Here is a 21,102-nt window from a genome sequence, read left to right as displayed (position 1 = left end):
CCCTCCATCCCTCCCTCCATCCGTCCACATCTCATCCATCTCTCCCTCTGTTAGATCCCTCCCTCCGTCAGACCCCCGTCCCCTCTCTCTCACCGAAGGAGTTGAGGCAGCGGTCGATGAGCTCGTCCAGGCTGGCCCCGCGGGTCAGCGAGCCCAGCGGCGTCATCATGGCCTGGGCCCGGCTGATCTCCTGGGGGGACGGGCAGGTCATCCTCCTCCTCACCGCCCGGCCCCCGGCCCGCACACCCCCGCCGCCCCCCGTCAGCATGCCCCCGCACTCCGCTCGGGACTTCCTGGGAGAGGGGAGACAGGAGAGGTGTCTCTGTCAGTGCCGTGCCAGTGAAGAGGAGACACAGGAGAGGGGGAGAGAGGAGGGGGACGAGGAGGGGTGATGGCGAAGGAGGAGGAGGAAGCGAAGGCATGAGACAATGACAGAGGGAAGGAGGAGGAGTGATAGATGGTGGAGATGTACCCTCGCCGCTCAGTTTCACTCATGAAACGGTTCTGAATTCCCGCGCGCCCAGCTCGGGCCGGCCCAGCTGTCGCGGGTTCGAGTCGGTCACGTGACCGTGACTGCCATTTCCTCACCCTCACCCTCCTGCACCTCGAGCCAGAGCCCGTGTGCCCCTCCTCATCCTCCCCTCATCCTCCTCATCCTCCCCTGCAGATCCGGCCCTGAGATTCCTGATCCCCGCCCAGCTGGGGATGCCAGACTGGGGAGTGAGCGGGATGCGAGTCACATCCGGTGTTTCGAAATGTGCAAAACCAACAGCTGGCGTGAAGAGAAACAGGTTATGGGACGGACGTGCGCCCACTGTGCTGCTGTGTGCTTAACTGCGATCCTGTTTCAGGAAGAGATCCGAGGACACTACAGCGACAAGACGCGCACACTGAGGTGAGGTTTCTAATTCATGAGAAAGACTGCCGCTCACAATGGTACGAAGACAAACATTTTACTGGATCATTTCAGGCTTTCATTTCAGGCAGTCCTTAAATTAGTTTAAGTCTATATAGGCACTCCATTGTCATCAGACCTGTAGATACTGTAAAGACTCTGTCTGGTCATCTGTAACCTCACATTAACACTCATCATCCTCAGACCTGTAGATACTGTAAAGACTCTCAGTCTGGTCATCTGTAACCTCACGTTAACACTCATCATCACCAGACCTGTAGATACTGTAAAGACTCTGTCTGGTCATCTGTAACCTCACATTGACACTCATCATCCTCAGACCTGTAGATACTGTAAAGACTCTCAGTCTGGTCATCTGTAACCTCACATTAACACTCATCATCCTCAGACCTGTAGATACTGTAAAGACTCTGTCTGGTCATCTGTAACCTCACATTAACACTCATCATCCTCAGACCTGTAGATACTGTAAAGACTCTCAGTCTGGTCATCTGTAACCTCACATTAACACTCATCATCCTCAGACCTGTAGATACTGTAAAGACACCTAGTCTAATCAGCTGTAACTTCATATTAATATTCCTTCACTACTAGGTATATAGAGTATAGAAACTACAGTTCTTCTCCCAGAGTAACTGGATGGAATAACGTTATGTCTGTCTGTACTTTATGTGTCTATGTGTGTGTGTGTGTCTGTGTTTTTGTCAGTGTGAGGGTCTGTGTTTGTCATGTGTCGGTATGTCTATCACTGTGCGTTTGGGGATGTGAAAGTCCAGACTGAGCAGAAACCAAGAGGAAGTGAAAGATGAGCTTTGAGCTCGGTGAGAGACAGAGGGATATTTAGACAACAGGGGCAGAGTGAGACGGGGATATAGATAAGCCTTCTTCCCTAAAATAACTTCCAAATCCCAGAATTTCCACACCTGCCAAAGTCAGAACACTTTCCAGTCCTTCTTAGAGAGGAAATTCAACAGAACTGCAGCCCAGTGTGTTATCCCCTGGCACAGCCTGAGGAACAGACAGTGAGCCTGCATTACAGTGATACTTTATATGATGTATGTAAATGTCCAATAATGTGCTTTTACTGTAAATGTTCTGTGAATTGTTTTTGCTTGGGCAACACTGTAATTCTTCGGTCATGCCAAGAAAGCTCTTTGAATTGGAGTTAGAACCGACGGGGGAAACAGGGATATACAACAGACAGGGCAGAAAGAGTCAGGGAACATTAGTATGTCATTGCGTGTTAAAATCCATCGAGTGAGTGCACGTGTGTCGGTGTGCCCAGCGCAGGTGTCAGCGTGTGTCACTGTGTTTCAGAGTGTGCTAATGTGTGTTCGTGTGTACACAGTGTGACATTGTGGCTAGGCAATTCTAAGAACTCACAGACACCCACTTCCCTGAACTGCCTCCCAGGAGCTTCCTGTCACTGACCTCATCTCGTTAAGAGCCTCGTCAGTGAAACGCACCGGAGTCTGACTGTCCTGAGTTTGTCCACATGAAAGGTGTTCTCCTGCAGAGACAGGCTTTTCCCTTCAGCTGTGTGGAAATACAGTACGTCTGATAGCTATCTGGCTGGGCGCAGGGTCTTGGTGGAGAACCTGCTGCAGACCAGCTGGGCTCGTTCTCTCTGCATTCGTTTCATGTGGTCTGGCGTCAGTTCGTTGGGCCTGAAACGATGTATCAATACTGGTTCATGATTAACTGAGCTCCACTGTGCTGAATTCATCTGGAGGTGGACTAGTGTTTCTTGGTCCCTGTGTCTACAGAAATCAATTCACTTGTGTTCACACACTGCCATAACCAAGTGCACTCACTCCCCTTTGGAGCTGATGCCTGGATTGCTTGTTCGTTTGGAAATATTTTTCAGTTTGTTTTGCTCAGATTGTCTTTGTTTTGAAATGCTTCTGTGGCATCTCTTTTACTCTGGCCCTGACCAGATCACAGTGTCCCATAAGCCCTTTCTCTTCCGGCTTCCAGTGGGAGCTGCTGTCTGACCATGTTTCTAAAATGGCTCCTCTCCTGTCCATTCCGCTTCCCTGGGTGCTGTCGCATTTCCTGGAATACCTGGAAGGCTCCCTTCCTTCCATGGCTGTTGAAAATCAGTTGAGTTTGGATCAAACCTTAATGCTAACACCGTTCTCCAAATGAAATGGACCAGCAACTGAGTCCATAAAAACTCCAGTGTGAACAGCCTCTAGAGACGGTGTCCAGACTCTTGTTGGAGCCCCTGTGTGTGGACACGCCTGGTGTCCAAACTCTTATTGGAGCCCCTGTGTGTGGACACGCCTGGTGTCCAAACTCTTATTGGAGCCCCTGTGTGTGGACACGCCTGGTGTCCAGACTCTTATTGGAGCCCCTGTGTGTGGACACGCCTGGTGTCCACACTCTTATTGGAGTCCCTGTGTGTGGACACTCCTGGTGTCCAGACTCTTATTGGAGCCCCTGTGTGTGGACACGCCTGGTGTCCAGACTCTTATTGGAGCCCCTGTGTGTGGACACGCCGGGTGTCCAGACTCTTATTGGAGCCCCTGTGTGTGGACACGCCTGGTGTCCAGACTCTTATTGGAGCCCTGTGTGTGGACACGCCTGGTGTCCAGACTCTTATTGGAGCCCCTGTGTTCACACACGCCTGCTGTCCACACTCTAACTGGAGCTCCTGTGTGTGAACAGACCTGGTGTATATTACAAACAGCCTGTAATATTTATTAAAGAGAAGATGAGACCTCAGTATTGGAGCTGCACTGTATCTTGGAGATCAACTGAGAAAGCAGAAGACGAGAACTTTTATCTGCTTTCAGCTTCCAGTTCATCTTAACTCTTACCGACACTGACATGTCGTTGTGCACATGCTCTCACGCACGCTCGCACGCACACACACACAGACACACATTGTTGGACACCAGGCAGCCACTGCTCATATCTGCTGATCTGACGATGATGTGTTCATGTTAAGTTACAGACGAGCTGGACTGAGTGTCATCACAGTATCTGCAGATCTTGTGATAATAGTTCATGTGAGGCTACAGATGATCACATTGAGTGTCTTTACAGTATCTACAGGTCTGATGAGGATGAGTATTAATGTGAAGATACAGATGAGCTGGACTGAGTGTTGTTACAGTATACAGTGCCTTGCAAACATATTCAGACCCTTTAAAAATTTACAAATGTTGCTGGATTACAAAAAGATGCTGGATTCCAATCAGCGTTTGTGTTGCAAACTCGCATGCTCAAGCAGAATTTTTTAAAGACAAAATTAGTCATTTTTCAGCAGATATCGTAAAAGACAATCTTAAAAGTCAGCAGATATCAAATCAAAAACTGAAATATGCTGCTTGCATAAAGATTCAGACCGCTGTGATCTGGTACCTCTAGGTTTACGAAGGTGAAAGTAATTGCCAAATGAGGATATAATTGCATTACCATTGGCCTCAGCAGTGTTTGCCAGTACTATTCCCAGGGATCAGCAGTGACTCTGAAGGAAAGGTACAAAAATGAAGGTTAAAAGCGTTCTAAGGAAGTTAGGGAAAGGTGATAAAAATGAACAGATTTGGAAAAGAGTATAAGAAATATCATAGTGTTTGGATATCCCAGTGAGCACTGTTGGCTCAATAATCAAGAAGCGGTTGTTGCATCACATCCCTGAGTCACTGCCAAGAAAAGGCCTTTCCTCAAAACTCAGCATCCAAACCAGAAGGAGACTGAGAGTGGAGGAACGGTGCACCAGTCCACTACATCAAGAGCTCTGCCTAACCCTGGCCTGTATGTGTGAGTGCAAGAAAGAAGCCATCACTCGGAAAGCACCATCTCAAAGCCCGTCTGGAGTTTGTCAGACAGCGCGGGGGTGATCCAGGTAGGATTTGGGAAAGCGTTTTGTAGTCAGATGAGACCAAGAGAGAGCTTTCTGGCCAAAATTCACAGAGCTATGTGTAACACAAACCTTACACTGCAGGTGCCCCAGGAAACACTGCCCCTACAGGGGGATAATGCAAGAGCACTCGTTTCAGTCTTCTAAAAAACTGAAGCTTGGGAGAACATTCACCAAGCACAGCGCCAAAGCAACACTGAAGTGGCTCAAGAATGAAGAGGTGAGTGTCCTTGAGTGGTCCAGCCAAAGTCCTGACCTCAAGCCCATTCAGTAGCAGGATGTGAAGATTGCAGGCTAGAAACCTGAATGAGCTGGAGAAAGTCTGCCAAGGGGAAGGGCGGACCACTCCTAACCCTTGTGCAAACCCCTAAAGACTTCAAGCTGTTATTTTGGCAAAATGTGGTCTGAATACTCATGCAAGCAGCGCATTTCAGTTTCAGACTTTCTTTAAGGTACCTGCTGGCAAAACACAAACCTTGTCTTGAATTTTTTTTTCTTGACACATGTGACCTTGCAAAAAAAAAACAGATTGAAAAAAGATGTGCAAATATCCTTTTTAATCCAGCAACGTTTGAAAACCTTTAAAGGGTCTGAATACCTTTGTAAGGGACTGCGGTAAATACGTTTCCTATAATGCGCTGACTAAAACCGTACACTATATTCTAAAAAAACATACCAGTGTGTTATCCAAGTTTAACCTTGCATTCCTTGATTCATATTCTCTTATTTTAATTATATATCTTAAGACTGTTTGCCTTTCTTATTGCTTTCCCACATTGTCTATAAGATGTAAATCATATGTCAACAGAACACAATGTATTTTTCATAAGCAGCCTCTTCTATCTCTGCGTTTCTTGTCTTATCAGTTTGTGTTTTTGCTCCCTGCATGCAATACCCTGCACTTGTCTACATTAAACATCAGCTGCCAGGTGTTTGCTCGGACTTGAGTTTTATTTCAACCTTTTTGAATTTCATGTGCTTCTTCTACAGTGTTTGCTAATCCTCCTAATTTCGTATCATTTGCAAGCTTGCTTAGTTAACCAACTACACCAGGAAGAATGCTTTTATATTGTTACAAATTAAGTATTAGTGTCAGTTTGTGACATAGTGTTGGTGTATACATGTTCTTATGCATATCTCTGTGTTGGTGTAGGTGTGGGTGGATTTCTTTATGATGATGTGTGTGTGATTGATAATTGTGTATACTTGTGTAGATGTGTATACGTTATTGTGTGCTTGTACATTGCATGTGGGTGCATGTTTGTGTGCATCTCAGTGGGTGCGTTTGTGCATCTGTGTGTTTGTGTGTGTGTGTGACTTTGCATGTCAGCTCTTGTGAGTGTGTTTTCTATAAACGTCTCTTTGTGGTCAATCAGAGACGTCCTTTGTTCACATAAATGAAACTAATGAGCCGTGAATCACCAGCCCCCCTCCCCTCCTGTCACTCCTGCTCTCCCTGGCTCTTCAGCAGCATAGTGGAGGCCCCAGCAGTACCTGAAACACAGCCAGCGATTCTTCTGTGTGCAGCTATTAATGTCTGACCCTTCACTGCCTTTGCTGTCAGTGTCCTTGTAGAAGTGGATGTGTTTCACATGTCTTTCTTCTTCACCAGTGAAAGTGCTGTTGGGAAGAACACTCAGGTACTCCCCTTCCTGTTGGCCTAACTGCCGTAAATGATGGTTTCTCTGTTTCTGTGACACCTCGGACCTTCAGACACTTGTGCTCCCCGGCCTGCAGGACCTGTGTGATGACAGTTAGCTTCTTGGCACGGATGTCTCCCTGTGTCTTTGGGTAGGCCGTCTCCCACATCGAGCACACCTGCGACCTTGACCCACCCTCGCCAGGCTCTGCTGAAGGATCGCTTGTGCTTTCTTTCACTGTGAGATGTGCACTGCCCCTCCCCACATTGCGTACAGACTATACTGACCAGACCACAATATAGACTGACCAGTCCACACTCATACTGACCCAAGCACACTTAAGACTGACAGAGCACATTGTATACTGACTGGACCACAATATAGACTGACCCGCTTACACTTATACTGACCCAAGCACACTAAAGACTGACTGAGCACATTGTATACTGACTGGACCACACTGCACACTGATCAGACCCCATTGTACACTGACTGGACCACACTGCACACTGACCAGACCCCATTGTACACTGACCAGACCCCATTGTACACTGACCAGACCACACTGCACACTGACCAGTTCACACTATATACTGACTAGACCACACTGCACACTGACCAGACCCCATTGTACACTGACTGGAACACAGTGCACACTGACCAGACCCCATTGTACACTGACTGGACCACACTGCACACTGACCAGACCACATTGTACATTGACTGGACCACACTGCACAGTGACCGGACCACATTGTACACTGACCGGACCACACTGCACACTGACCAGTCCACACTATATACTGACTAGACCACACTGCACACTGACCGGACCCCATTGTACACTGACCGGACCACACTTCACACCGACCGGACCCCATTGTACACTGACAGGATCACACTGCACACTGACTGGACCACATTGTACACTGACTGGACCACACTGCACACTGACCGGACCACATTGTACACTGACCAGACCACACTGCACACTGACCAGACCACATTGTACACTGACTGGACCACAGTGCACACTGACCAGACCACATTGTACACTGACCAGACCACACTGCACACTGACCAGACCACATTGTACACTGACTGGACCACAGTGCACAGTGACCAGACCACATTGTACACTGACTGGACCACATTGCACACTGACTGGACCACATTGCACACTGACTGGACCACATTGCACACTGACTGGACCACATTGCACACTGACTGGACCACATTGCACACTGACTGGACCATGCAAGTAGTAGCTGTGTAAGTACCAGCAATATCAAGTCATGTTGCAGTTTCAGTATTCAGTAAAAGGCAGTACAGCACTTTCTATAGCAGCAGCATGCTTATGTTTCAGGGTCACCAGACAAGACCGGACAGCTGCAGTTGGACTTGTCGGACTCGCTTCTCTTCACTTCGTTACAGACCCTCTGTTGACCCCAAAACACAGAACACAGGCTAGTTAGACAGAACAGGCTTAGAGTGACTTGACAGTAACACCCCCAGCACAGCCTTCTTGGGGATGAGGGCTTGCATGGCATGTTCAAAGCTTAAAGAGTAAAGAGACTGCTATAGTTACCATGGCAATGATATGGGCAGAAATTAGGGCATTGTGTCAGTGATATGGGACAGCACTGAGGACATAGGGGCACTGCTATAGGACAACATTGAGGGATTGTGTCAGTGATATAGGACAGCACTGAGGACATAGGGGCACTGCTATAGGACAACATTGAGGGATTGTGTCAGTGATATAGGACAGCACTGAGGACATAGGGGCACTGCTATAGGACAACATTGAGGGATTGTGTCAGTGATATAGGACAGCACTGAGGACATAGGGGCACTGCTATAGGACAACATTGAGGGATTGTGTCAGTGATATAGGACAGCACTGAGGACATAGGGGCACTGCTATAGGACAACATTGAGGGATTGTGTCGGTGATATAGGACAGCACTGAGGACATAGGGGCACTGCTATAGGACAACATTGAGGGATTGTGTCAGTGATATAGGACAGCACTGAGGACATAGGGGCACTGCTATAGGACAACATTGAGGGATTGTGTCAGTGATATAGGACAGCACTGAGGACATAGGGGCACTGCTATAGGACAACATTGAGGGATTGTGTCAGTGATATAGGACAGCACTGAGGACATAGGGGCACTGCTATAGGACAACATTGAGGGATTGTGTCAGTGATATAGGGCAGCACTGAGGACATAGGGGCACTGCTATAGGACAACATTGAGGGATTGTGTCAGTGATATAGGACAGCACTGAGGACATAGGGGCACTGCTATAGGACAACATTGAGGGTATCGTGTCAGGGATATGGGACAGCAGTGAGGGAAAAGTGCCATACAGTATATATAGGACAGCACTGGGAGAAATGTGTCAATAAGACAGCATTATGTCTGTGCTGTAAGACTGAGGGCATCTTGCCTATGCTAAACAAGTCATGATTTTGCTATAAAGCAGCACTATGTGTTTTTCTCTGTATGTGTACGCTCTGTGTTCAGTACAGGCCTCTGTTCAGCTGTGTCAAGTGCACTCATATGCAAATCTCAGTACAAAAACACACACAGCCAGCTGATCCTATCATGACTGATTTGCATCCCAAACTCTGACTTAGTGCCAACATCTAGGAATTGCCAGCACACTGCCAGCCTCCTCTTACTCCCTCCCTACATCCTCTTTCACTTCAGGACCCCTCGCTCTCTCCCTGTGACCTCTCACCCTGCAGGACCCCTGACTCTCTCCCTGTGACCTCTCACCCTGCAGGACCCCTCGCTCTCTCCCTGTGACCTCTCACCCTGCAGGACCCCTGACTCTCTCCCTGTGACCTCTCACCCTGCAGGACCCCTGACTCTCTCCCTGTGACCTCTCACCCTGAAGGACCCCTCGCTCTCTCCCTGACCTCTCACCCTGCAGGACCCCTGACTCTCTCCCTGTGACCTCTCACCCTGCAGGACCCCTGACTCTCTCCCTGTGACCTCTCACCCTGCAGGACCCCTGACTCTCTCCCTGTGACCTCTCAACCTGCAGGACCCCTGACTCTCTCCCTGTGACCTCTCACCCTGCAGGACCCCTCGCTCTCTCCCTGACCTCTCACCCTGCAGGACCCCTGACTCTCTCCCTGTGACCTCTCACCCTGCAGGAGCCCTGACTCTCTCCCTGTGACCTTTCACCCTGCAGGACCCCTGACTCTCTCCCTGTGACCTCTCACCCTGCAGGACCCCTGACTCTCTCCCTGTGACCTCTCACCCTGCAGGACCCCTGACTCTCTCCCTGTGACCTCTCACCCTGCAGGACCCCTGACTCTCTCCCTGTGACCTCTCACCCTGCAGGACCCCTGACTCTCTCCCTGTGACCTCTCACCCTGCAGGACCCCTGACTCTCTCCCTGTGACCTCTCACCCTGCAGGACCCCTGACTCTCTCCCTGTGACCTCTCACCCTGCAGGACCCCTGACTCTCTCCCTGTGACCTCTCACCCTGCAGGACCCCTCGCTCTCTGCCTGTGACCTCTCACCCTGCAGGACCCCTCACTCTCTGCCTGTGACCTCTCACCCTGCAGGACCCCCGACTCTCTCCCTGTGACCTCCAGACAAGTGATGACCCACATCACCGCCACATCGCAGTATTCCTGTGATTCACTGCAACTTTTTGACTTGCAAGGAGGAACAGGAGAAATTTCAAGTTTCAGCTTTAAGCCCAAAGTGCTGACTGAAAGGAAAAAGACACCACAGTGTCGACCCCTCTTCTCCCCCCCAGCAAAATGTTCAAATGCCAGGCTGGGGGGGGGGGGGGGGCGACTGTCCCGAGACTGTGTGCATGTGGATTTTTCTGGAAGATTCAGAACGACGGCGTTCAAGAGCCGAGCTAGGTGCTGCTGGCAGGCGACACTCTGTGGGGGCAGGTGAAGCAGAAGAGGCAGGTGCAGCGTCACATGCAGGCAGCACAAACATAAACCATGAACACCAAAGGGGAAACCATGAGCCCCAGTGCAGGAAGCCCTGTGTTTCTGTTGACGCTCGATTCCCAGCCTCCAGACAAAGGGCAAACAGAAGGTTAGGATCTGTAGCTCAAGGCACAGAATCGAAATCAGGGGATGTTGTTAAAGTCGTACAGTGCACTGGGAAGACCTCATTGAGAATACTGGGCAGTTTTAGTCACCATGTTATAGAAACATGACTTTTACAGCTGTAACATAATATCCCTTCATTTAAACTCTGCTTCGTTTATGTGTCTGGACAGCCTGTTTGCCCTTTATGTTGTTTGTCCAGGGACTCGAAAAGATGTATATCAAGTGCCAACAGAAACACGAAGTCTTTTTCATACGTGGCCCCTTCTATCTCAGTGTTTTCCATTTTCTACCTGTAGTCTGTGCCTGTGCTACCTGCATGTAACACTCTGCACCTGTCTATTTTAACTGCCATCTACCTGCTGTTGGCCCAGTCTTGAATTGTTTTCTAAACCTACTTCAATTTCATGTTCTGCTTCTTTAGTGTTTTCCTAAACCCCCTAATTTTCTTATCATCTGCAAATGTGACTAGTCTAACACTATACTGGGATCTAGATAATTAATATAACATTAAAGCATCACTGGCCTTAGTTCAGATCCACGAGGTTCTCCAGTAATTACATCACCTCCACCTGAGGGTTCACTACTTAACTGTACCCTCGCATTTCTATTTATTAGCCAAGTCTCAATCCGAGAACAGACATTTTCCTCAATGCCTGCAGCCTGTAATGGGAGAATCTTTCATGAGGAATCTTCTGAAAAGCCTTCTAAATATATCTATATATCATCTGGTCTCTGTATCCTTCACTGACGTTGTTTGGTCTGAGCTCTCCAGCAAGTTTAACACAACCTTTTCTGAGTCCACACTGACTGTCCTCTGAGACCCTCTTCCATACAGGTGATCCTCAGCTGTAGTTCTAATTGTTGTTTCCATAAACGTCTTGCACTTATTGGTCTGTAATTGCTTGGGTCAGCTGTGTAACCCTTCTCATGGATGGGCACTGGATCCTGTACTTCTCCAGACCCTGGGAACAACCTCTGTCTGTAGTGACTGCTGGAGGAATAACAGCCAGTTTCCTTGTGTACAATGAGTAAAACAAGTCAGAGTCCTGGGGATATATCACCCTGAGTGCCCCTGGGATCTGCCTCTTCTACACTGACACTATTAAATGCACAGCGCTGTCTGGAACGTGGATGAAATGCTCCTGGAGTACACCAGCCATTTCCCTTTCATTGTCTAGGAGGCATCAAAGAAAGACTCAGAGGAGTTTCCCACTCCAGGACCGCAAAAGAACTGAATCGCTTTGGTCCTGAACACAGAAAGCTACAAGGGGATCTGATGCAAGTATCTGAACCTCAGCTGAACTTCTGCAGTTGTAATGGAGAAGGATATGCATTCGGGACAGGTGTGTCCTCTGACAGTGCCTGTGGCCTGTATGTCAAGGTAGAACTGCCTCCTGCCTGCAGGGCCGGTCTCTGAGAGAACCCGCTGTCTCCCTGCCCGCTCGCTTCCGGCGGCGGACCTATCTGAGGAGTGCGCGGAGCTGCAGTGTGGCCGTACCAGGGATCCCTGTCGGAGAAGGACAGTGATGCGCCTGGAGCTCGGGCCAGCGACTCCCGGGCCACAGGCCTCGACCTGAACCGAGACCAAGCCCCTCCGGACCCCCCGGACCCCCGCTGCCTGAAACGCACCGGCGCTGCGGCCGGAACGGACAGACCTCACACTGCCGCCCCGGGGCTCGTGGGAATGATCGGCAGCGGTGTTGCTCTGTTTCCTGCCCTTTCTGTCGCTGCGCTGTGATGTCACCCGTGCAGCACGAGCTGAAACTGCGGAGGCCAGCGAGTGCTGTGCGGGTGTGCGCGGAGCTGGCTGTGGTCGCTACAGCGCCATCCTTACCCCTTTCCACCAACAAACAAAACCATGGCAGTCCTGACAGCACTCAGATTTGGGAGAGGACAGACCACAGTCAGCTATAAACAGACTGCAGACGCTTCTAGCATATTTGTCAGGTTTCAATAAAAATACAAAGCCTAAATAAGGAGCCACGCGACACCCAGGGTTTGTAGAGAAACACTGTGAGATAAAACAGGCACACAGCGGCGGTGCTGTCTAGCTGTTGCGCTGCTCTGCTTGGCTCGGCAGCTTTTTGAATTTCCCTCACCTCGCCTCCGACTTCGTGAGGCCTGTGTGACTGAAACTGCTGTCTCCTGCGCTGCACCAGAGATGTTATCTGTGGCTCTCCTCTCCGTGTGATAACATGCTGCCGACAGATAGTCCCTGCAGGCCCCTGCGCTGCTCGTGTGTGTGTGTGTATCTGTGTATCTGTGTATCTGTGTGTCTGTGTGTCTGTGTGTCTGTGTGTCTGTGCCCATTGTGGAGAGTGCCTTGCAGCAAGCTTTGCAACCCCTGGCCACACGCCGCTCAGTGCCAGCACCCCCCGTCACAGAGCTCACGACATGAGAAACAGACTGCTTCGAAAATCCTGTCTTCTGCTGATCTCGTACTCGCCCTTTCTTCTCATTGCTGTCTTAGTTGGGTGTAGCTGTGAAACTAAAGTAGTAACAACAGTAGTAATACTAATAGTAGTAATATTTGCAGCAATGGTAACAGTAGTAGCAGCACTAGCAGCAGTGGTAATAGTAGTACTAACACTAGCAGCAGTGGTAATAGTAGTACTAACACTAGCAGCAGTGGTAACAGTAGTACTAACACTAGCAGCAGTGGTAATAGTAGTACTAACACTAGCAGCAGTGGTAACAGTAGTACTAACACTAGCAGCAGTGGTAATAGTAGTACTAACACTAGCAGCAGTGGTAATAGTAGTACTAACACTAGCAGCAGTGGTAACAGTAGTACTAACACTAGCAGCAGTGGTAATAGTAGTACTAACACTAGCAGCAGTGGTAACAGTAGTACTAACACTAGCAGCAGTGGTAATAGTAGTACTAACACTAGCAGCAGTGGTAATAGTAGTACTAACACTATCAGCAGTGGTAACAGTAGTACTAACACTAGCAGCAGTGGTAACAGTAGTACTAACACTAGCAGCAGTGGTAACAGTAGTAGCAGCACTAGCAGCAGTGGTAATAGTAGTACTAACACTAGCAGCAGTGGTAACAGTAGTACTAACACTAGCAGCAGTGGTAATAGTAGTACTAACACTAGCAGCAGTGGTAACAGTAGTACTAACACTAGCAGCAGTGGTAATAGTAGTACTAACACTAGCAGCAGTGGTAACAGTAGTACTAACACTAGCAGCAGTGGTAACAGTAGTACTAACACTAGCAGCAGTGGTAATAGTAGTAGTAGCACTAGCAGCAGTGGTAATAGTAGTACTAACACTAGCAGCAGTGGTAATAGTAGTACTAACACTAGCAGCAGTGGTAACAGTAGTACTAACACTAGCAGCAGTGGTAATAGTAGTAGTAGCACTAGCAGCAGTGGTAATAGTAGTACTAACACTAGCAGCAGTGGTAATAGTAGTACTAACACTAGCAGCAGTGGTAACAGTAGTACTAACACTGGCAGCAGTGGTAATAGTAGTACTAACACTAGCAGCAGTGGTAACAGTAGTAGTAGCACTAGCAGCAGTGGTAATAGTAGTACTAACACTAGCAGCAGTGGTAACAGTAGTAGTAGCACTAGCAGCAGTGGTAATAGTAGTACTAACACTAGCAGCAGTGGTAATAGTAGTACTAACACTAGCAGCAGTGGTAATAGTACTAACACTAGCAGCAGTGGTAACAGTAGTACTAACACTAGCAGCAGTGGTAACAGTAGTACTAACACTGGCAGCAGTGGTAATAGTAGTACTAACACTAGCAGCAGTGGTAACAGTAGTACTAACACTAGCAGCAGTGGTAATAGTAGTAGTAGCACTAGCAGCAGTGGTAATAGTAGTAGTAGTAGCACTAGCAGCAGTGGTAACAGTAGTACTAACACTAGCAGCAGTGGTAATAGTAGTACTAACACTAGCAGCAGTGGTAACAGTAGTAGTAGCACTAGCAGCAGTGGTAATAGTAGTACTAACACTAGCAGCAGTGGTAACAGTAGTACTAACACTAGCAGCAGTGGTAATAGTAGTACTAACACTAGCAGCAGTGGTAACAGTAGTACTAACACTAGCAGCAGTGGTAATAGTAGTACTAACACTAGCAGCAGTGGTAACAGTAGTACTAACACTAGCAGCAGTGTTAATAGTAGTAGTAGCACTAGCAGCAGTGGTAATAGTAGTACTAACACTAGCAGCAGTGGTAATAGTAGTAGTAGCACTAGCAGCAGTGGTAATAGTAGTACTAACACTAGCAGCAGTGGTAATAGTAGTACAGAACACAGGATTTAAAACAAACCTCTTCACCCTATATCCCAGTTTTTCCCCACAATGTTCCTGTGCCCCACTGTATTACTGTGGTAGTATCTGAGTCAGGCCCTGTAGGATGCACAGTACTATACGAAGTAAAGTGCTGCTGTGTTTGTGCCTGCTCCTCTGTGTGCCTAGCTCTGTGTCCACCAGTCTGTCCAAATTAGTTCTGTCCTTTCCCCTGCGGAAAGCACCTGCGGGGCTGGGCAGGGTGTTGATCACAGTCTGGTGAGGTGTAGCAGCAGGTTCAGGCTCGGCCGCCATGTTGGACTGGGGAGGTGGGCCTGTGCCCGCCCGCCTGCCCCCCTCCCCTGCCCCCACTCTTCCTTCTTGTTTTCTTTTGAATTTCATTCAGAAAAGAACTTCTCCTTTCTGATTTTCACAGTGGAAATCTTCCCGCCCACCCCCCACCTTCTCTACTTGACGGTCTTAATGCCTTTCTCTCACTGTGGCTGAAGACAGCCCACCCTTAGCTGGGCCCAGACACACACCTGCCTGTTCTGCCCCCCCTCTCGGTAGTTAGTTAATGGATGCAGAGGTATTAATGGTTATAACTATCCTGAGTTATTAAGAGCCCTATGGAGATGACTAGGAGTTGACCCAGACATACAGTTAAATGGAAGTTTAGACTGTTCTACTGTACTGGGACTGTAGCTCCTACTGTAACAGGACTGTTCTACTGTACTGGGACTGTAGCCCTTTTTTGTAAAGGGACTGATCTTCTCTCATAGTACCTTATATAATGTTATTTTAATTTTATTAGTATTAAAATCACATTACACCAATGCCCTAACTGTACATACAGTCACCCTGTCATTGTGCTCCTGTGCAAGTGCGTGGTGCAGAACAGCACAGGATGCTGAACAAGCTGAGTCTCCCTGACCCAGGGCAGATTTCTTTCATCAGATAACGTCACACTGCTGTCATTACCACTTCAAGGAAATTATAAAGAAAGAGATAGAGGAAGACAGAAAGACCAGAAGGTTACATAGAACAAGAGAAAAAGAGAAGGAAATGTACACAATAATCTGTTTCTCCACAGCAGACGGGGCAGACCTGCGACTCAAGCAACAGGCAGACAGCAGAAATACTATAGATCTAAAGACAGACAGGCCCTGCTATCACAGCAGATGGATAGGCCTAGCCTTTAATAGTGACTATGTCCTCTTACAATTACAGTGAAACAGACAAGCCTGTGGAGTACACTAACATTGTGCAGTTTAGTTTCTTACAGTCTAAGTGAGGTATGAGGTATGGTACACTGACACAGCCCTGTCACAGGGCTCTAGATTCCTGAAGTACCTGAGGAGTCCAATTCACTGACACAGCCCAGTCACAGGCTCTAGACTCTTACAGTCCCTGTGGAGTCCAGTACACTGACACAGCCCAGTCACAGGGCTCTAGACTCTCAGTGACCATGTAGAGACAAGTACACTGACACAGCCCAGTCACAGGGCTCTAGACTCTTACAGTCCCTGTGGAGTCCAGCACACTGACACAGCCCAGTCACAGGCCTCTAGACTCTTACAGTCCCTGTGGAGTCCAGTACACTGACACAGCCCAGTCACAGGGCTCTAGACTCTTACAGTCCCTGTGGAGTCCAGCACACTGACACAGCCCAGTCACAGGGCTCTAGACTCTTACAGTCCCTGTGGAGTCCAGCACACTGACACAGCCCAGTCACAGGGTCTAGAATCGTACAGTCCCTGTAGAGTCCAGTACACTGACACAGCCCAGTCACAGGGCTCTAGACTCTCAGTGTCCATGTAGAGACAAGTACACTGACACAGCCCAGTCACAGGGCTCTAGACTCTCAGTGTCCATGTAGAGACAAGTACACTGACACAGCCCAGTCACAGGGCTCTAGACTCTCAGTGTCCATGTAGAGACAAGTACACTGACACAGCCCAGTCACAGGGCTCTAGACTCTTACAGTCCCTGTGGAGTCCAGCACACTGACAAAGCCCAGTCACAGGGCTCTAGACTCTTACAGTCCCTGTGGAGTCCAGTACACTGACACAGCCCAGTCACAGGCCTCTAGACTCTCAGTGTCCATGTAGAGACAAGTACACTGACACAGCCCAGTCACAGGGCTCTAGACTCTCAGTGTCCATGTAGAGACAAGTACACTGACACAGCCCAGTCACAGGGCTCTAGACTCTCAGTGTCCATGTAGAGACAAGTACACTGACACAGCCCAGTCACAGGGCTCTAGACTCTTACAGTCCCTGTAGAGTCCAGTACACTGACACAGCCAGTGTCGAATCCGATACCCTGGCTTCTTCAAGTAATAGATGATGAGCTGGATGAGATCCAGGGGTCAATAAGATACTACCAACTACCAAACAGGCTGGGGGCTCTCGGTTATAACCTTTATTGCGTTCTTACGACAGCCTCCGACATGCCCGTTAAGTCCGACAGCAACTCTCCTGGAGGCAAGAGGGGCGCTCCTGTCAGAAACTGAGCGCTTGTAATTCTGCAGACCCTCAACGGCGCCCTGACTCAGACTTCCACCTGCTGCTGTGTTCAGACCACCTCAGTGGCACCCGCCCCCACTTGTGCACAACAGAGAGCAAGCTGTCGTGCAGGTTCTGCCTCAGACGTGCTAGCACTGTGTCCAGAAGGTTTTGCTACAGAAGAAAAGGGTATGCACGTATAAGACCAGTTTTTGTACTGTATGTGTAACGCAAGTGCAAACTGTTATGTAAATGGGGATGATTGTGCGCAACGGCAAACAGCTCTGAATTCCCCCCTTCCTCCCCTCGGCCCTCTCAACAACGGAAAGCAAAACCAAGAAAAAAAAAGGTTGCATTTTCTAAGCTTGAAACTTTTTACAAACCACAGTTTGCGACATACAAAACCACACAGACAGAGCACTGCTCTCTTCTGCACTGGACTGAGGAGATACTCTTAACTGAAACAAGCTGACACACATTCTCACTGACATTGTACAGCCTCACTGGGACACAGTACAGCCTCACTGGGACACACTGTGCAGGCTAAATGATACAGTACAATGAAACACTTGCTGACAATTTGAGACTAACATATACTGACATGATGAAACTAAGACACACTTTCTGATAGATTGAAAGACACACACACACATTGATAATGAGTTTCTGATATGTTGACACACACTGATAACTGACTTTCTGATACATTGAGACACACACTGTTACTTTCTGATACATGGACACAACAATACTGATACTGGCTTTCTGATACACTGCCACGCACACTATCACACACACAGACTTTCTGATAAATTAACACACACTGTCACATGCTCACTCTCTGATACACACACACTTTCTAGTACACTGACACACACCGATACTGACTTTCTAATACACTGACCATGACTTTCTGATACACTGACACACAGTGATACACTGACACACACTTTCTGATACACTGACACACACTCTGGTACATTGACATACACTGATACACTGCCACACACACACACGCTGACGGGCTGCACGCGCAGTTCGTACCTCTTACTGTCTTTGCGATTCATGGTGCGGCTCTCCACTCTGCCCTCCTCCTCTGCGCGTGGCTCCTGTGGACATCGGGGGTGCGTGGGCACCCTAGGGCTCCATGCCGGCGCCCTCCTGCGCTCGGTTCGCGGCGGGCGAACGGCGTCCTGGCTGGGGCGCAGCGCTCACAGGCGTGAGACTGCAGGGCGTTCGAGTTCCGCAGCCTGGTGGCTCCAGGGCAGCAACCGTTACTCCCCGCCGTGCTCCAGACGGGGCCGGAGCCAAACGCCAAATAAACACAGATCCAGAAGGACAGGGACCGGGATCGCCCGTAAACAAAACCTGGAGCAACCCACAACACGGCAGCAACCAGGCACAAAATCCCCAGCCAGCCAGCCGTTCCAGTTCAGAAAGCCTGTTCTCTGAAATAGAGGAACTGTCTCTGACAGAGACAGGGACCGGCTGTACTGCACACTCAGAGAGAGAGAGAGAGGGAGAGAGAGAGGGACAGAGGGTGACAGAGAGAGAGAGAGGAGAGTGTGATCTGTATAGAGAGATAGGGAACCTGCAGAGCACTCACTGTGAAGCCCTCAGGCCAGTACAGAGTGAACCCCAGGGGTACCTGTGTACAGTGCTTCACTGTGTGGCCTTCAGGCTGTGACAGTGAACCCCAGGGGTACCTGTGTGCAGAGCTTCACTGTGTGGCCTTCAGGCTGTGACAGAGTGAACCCCAGGGGTACCTGTGTGTAAAGCCCTCATTGTGAGGGCTTCAGGCTGTGACAGAGTGAACCCCAAGGGTACCTGTGAGCAGTGCCTCACTGTGAAGCCCTCAGACTGTGACAGGGTGTACCCCAGGGGTACCTGCGACCAGTGCCTCACTGTGAAGCCCTCAGACTGTGACAGGGTGTACCCCAGGGGTACCTGCATACACAGCTGTGACAAGCTGCAGTGTACTGGGCAGTCAGTGAGACAGTGTCCTTCTCCCAGGAAAACTGAGTTTTGAAGGGTGGACCATGTGTGGGAGAATGAGCAAAGAAGTGAAGAAAGTTGTTCAGTTCACGGGTGTATTCATTCCCATCCGAGAGAGAGTGCATCTCTCTGTCCTAATCCCTCCTGTGTCACAGTGACTAAACAGCCTCCCCCTCCTCACACAGTGAAGCAGTGTTTGTGGGGTCTGTGCCCAAAGTGAGCAGCTGAGCTCCCCGAGTGAAAGAGCCCCTTGTTGAAACAGAGGGAGGACAGAGGAAGGGAGAAAGGGGGGAGACAGGGGAAGAGGCTGGAGGAAGAGGCGACAGAGAGGCTGTTCTGTGCTTTTGTCAAAATAAAGCCTCTTCCATTCCATGTGGACTCAGACAGACAAGACGCAGAATTCCTAATCACCCCCATCTGGAACTGCCTGTGTTTGTGAGTAAACAGGTACTGGAGGTGTGTTCAGTGTGTGTGCAGCTGTGCTTGTGAGTGACTATGAGCAAACGAGTGTGTATTATTTTTATGGGTGTGTTCAGTGTGTGGACAGGTGTGCTCGTGTGTGCTGAGGAGTGTGTATTATTTTTATGCTTGTGACTGTGAGCAGAAGTGTGTAGTATTTTTATGGGTGTGCGTGTGTCCAAGTGTGAGGGATTTGTGTTGGCGTCTTCGAGCAGACAGGTATGCATTATTGTTATGAGTGTGTGTGTGTGTGTTTTCAGTAAATTAGAAGAGACTGAAACTGTTAAGACCCCACAAACACAGCAACAAGAGTGCGGGCGCAGGTGAGACTGGGCCGAAAGCGAAGGTCAACATAAGCATTGTCAAACGCGAGGCTCCGGCCCCCAGTGTCTGAAACACGCACATTCACTCGTTTACGAAGTCAGCTTTTTGCACGTGAACACTGGAACCGTCCCGCAGAGTCGTCAGGGGGTTTGAAACGCAACACAGCGACTTAAGCAAGCCGCGCAGGACACGTCGACTGTCGATCTCTGCGAGGGTGTACGGGCTGACCTCACACGGTGACGAAACCGACAGACAAGCAAACCCGGAAAGATAGACACGGCAGGGACGGAGGTGTCCGCTCCAGGTGATTTAAAAACACAAATCGCGCAGCCACTAGCCACAATCGAATCCCCGAATGTCTTTGACGAGGGTGTAAGTTAAGCAAGTAGTAAAGACAAATTCAAACTCGATCGTACTACTTTGCTGCAGGTGCCACGTCCAGATAGTCAGAATTCCAAGAGAACAGGAACTTCTGACTGGACCTCAGTACCACCAGTATACACCGACTCCTGGGAGCCGCTCTCTCACCCAGGGAGCAGAACGAGCCTCTGGACTGTGTGAAGTACACAGGGGGGGCGTTTTCCCAGTGTGTTTTTTAAACTGGTTGTGCTGTACTGGGCTGCAGCTTTGACACGCGTTAGTGACCCCCGGGCTGGTGGAGGGGGCTCGCGCTTTCCTAGCGAACCCCGTGGGTTCAGCCGTCCCGCGAGGCACAGTCTGTCTGTCACCGGCGACAGAACTAATCCGACGATAAAATCGCCAGTCTGTCCTGCGACGGGACGCGCAGGCGGCAGCAGGTACGGTACCGATCGCCTTCTCCCGAACCAGCGCTCGGTGCTCTCGGAACCACTCGGTGGCCCAAACATCGTCAAACCCCGATGTTCTTCGTGCCTTCCAAGGCGAGCACTGTGCTGCCCGAGACCCGCCATAAAAACGATGCTTTGCGGGCTTTCTTCACGCCCCTTCAGCCGCCTCATTTAACCGAACCTATGAGGAGGCTCAATGAGCAGGCCGGGGATCTCCCTCCCGCGGCTGCTGACGTCA

At 49.5% G+C, this 21,102-nt stretch overlaps 1 protein-coding gene across 2 annotated transcripts in view; it reads right to left on the bottom strand.

Annotated features, from left to right (window-relative positions):
- Nucleotides 1–21,092, bottom strand: part of rasgrp4 (RAS guanyl releasing protein 4) — a 40,944-nt gene extending 19,852 nt beyond the window's left edge. The window contains exons 1-2 of one of the 2 annotated variants that reach the window (XM_069186448.1): nucleotides 18,325–21,092; nucleotides 94–293 (exon numbers count right to left, since the gene is read on the bottom strand). In XM_069186448.1, coding sequence (XP_069042549.1) covers nucleotides 94–293; nucleotides 18,325–18,347 — 223 coding nt within the window. In that variant the 5' untranslated portion in view covers nucleotides 18,348–21,092. Of the gene's footprint in view, nucleotides 1–93; nucleotides 294–18,324 lie in introns of those variants that run through there. The other variant, XM_069186449.1, reaches the window with a different exon arrangement.
- Between the last annotated feature and the right edge of the window lie 10 nt (nucleotides 21,093–21,102).

Source organism: Lepisosteus oculatus, chromosome 3, assembly GCF_040954835.1.
Source record: "Lepisosteus oculatus isolate fLepOcu1 chromosome 3, fLepOcu1.hap2, whole genome shotgun sequence".
Classification (NCBI taxonomy): domain Eukaryota; kingdom Metazoa; phylum Chordata; class Actinopteri; order Semionotiformes; family Lepisosteidae; genus Lepisosteus; species Lepisosteus oculatus.
Note: the sequence above shows the minus strand (reverse complement) of the source record. Positions and strands in the feature narration are given on the sequence as shown.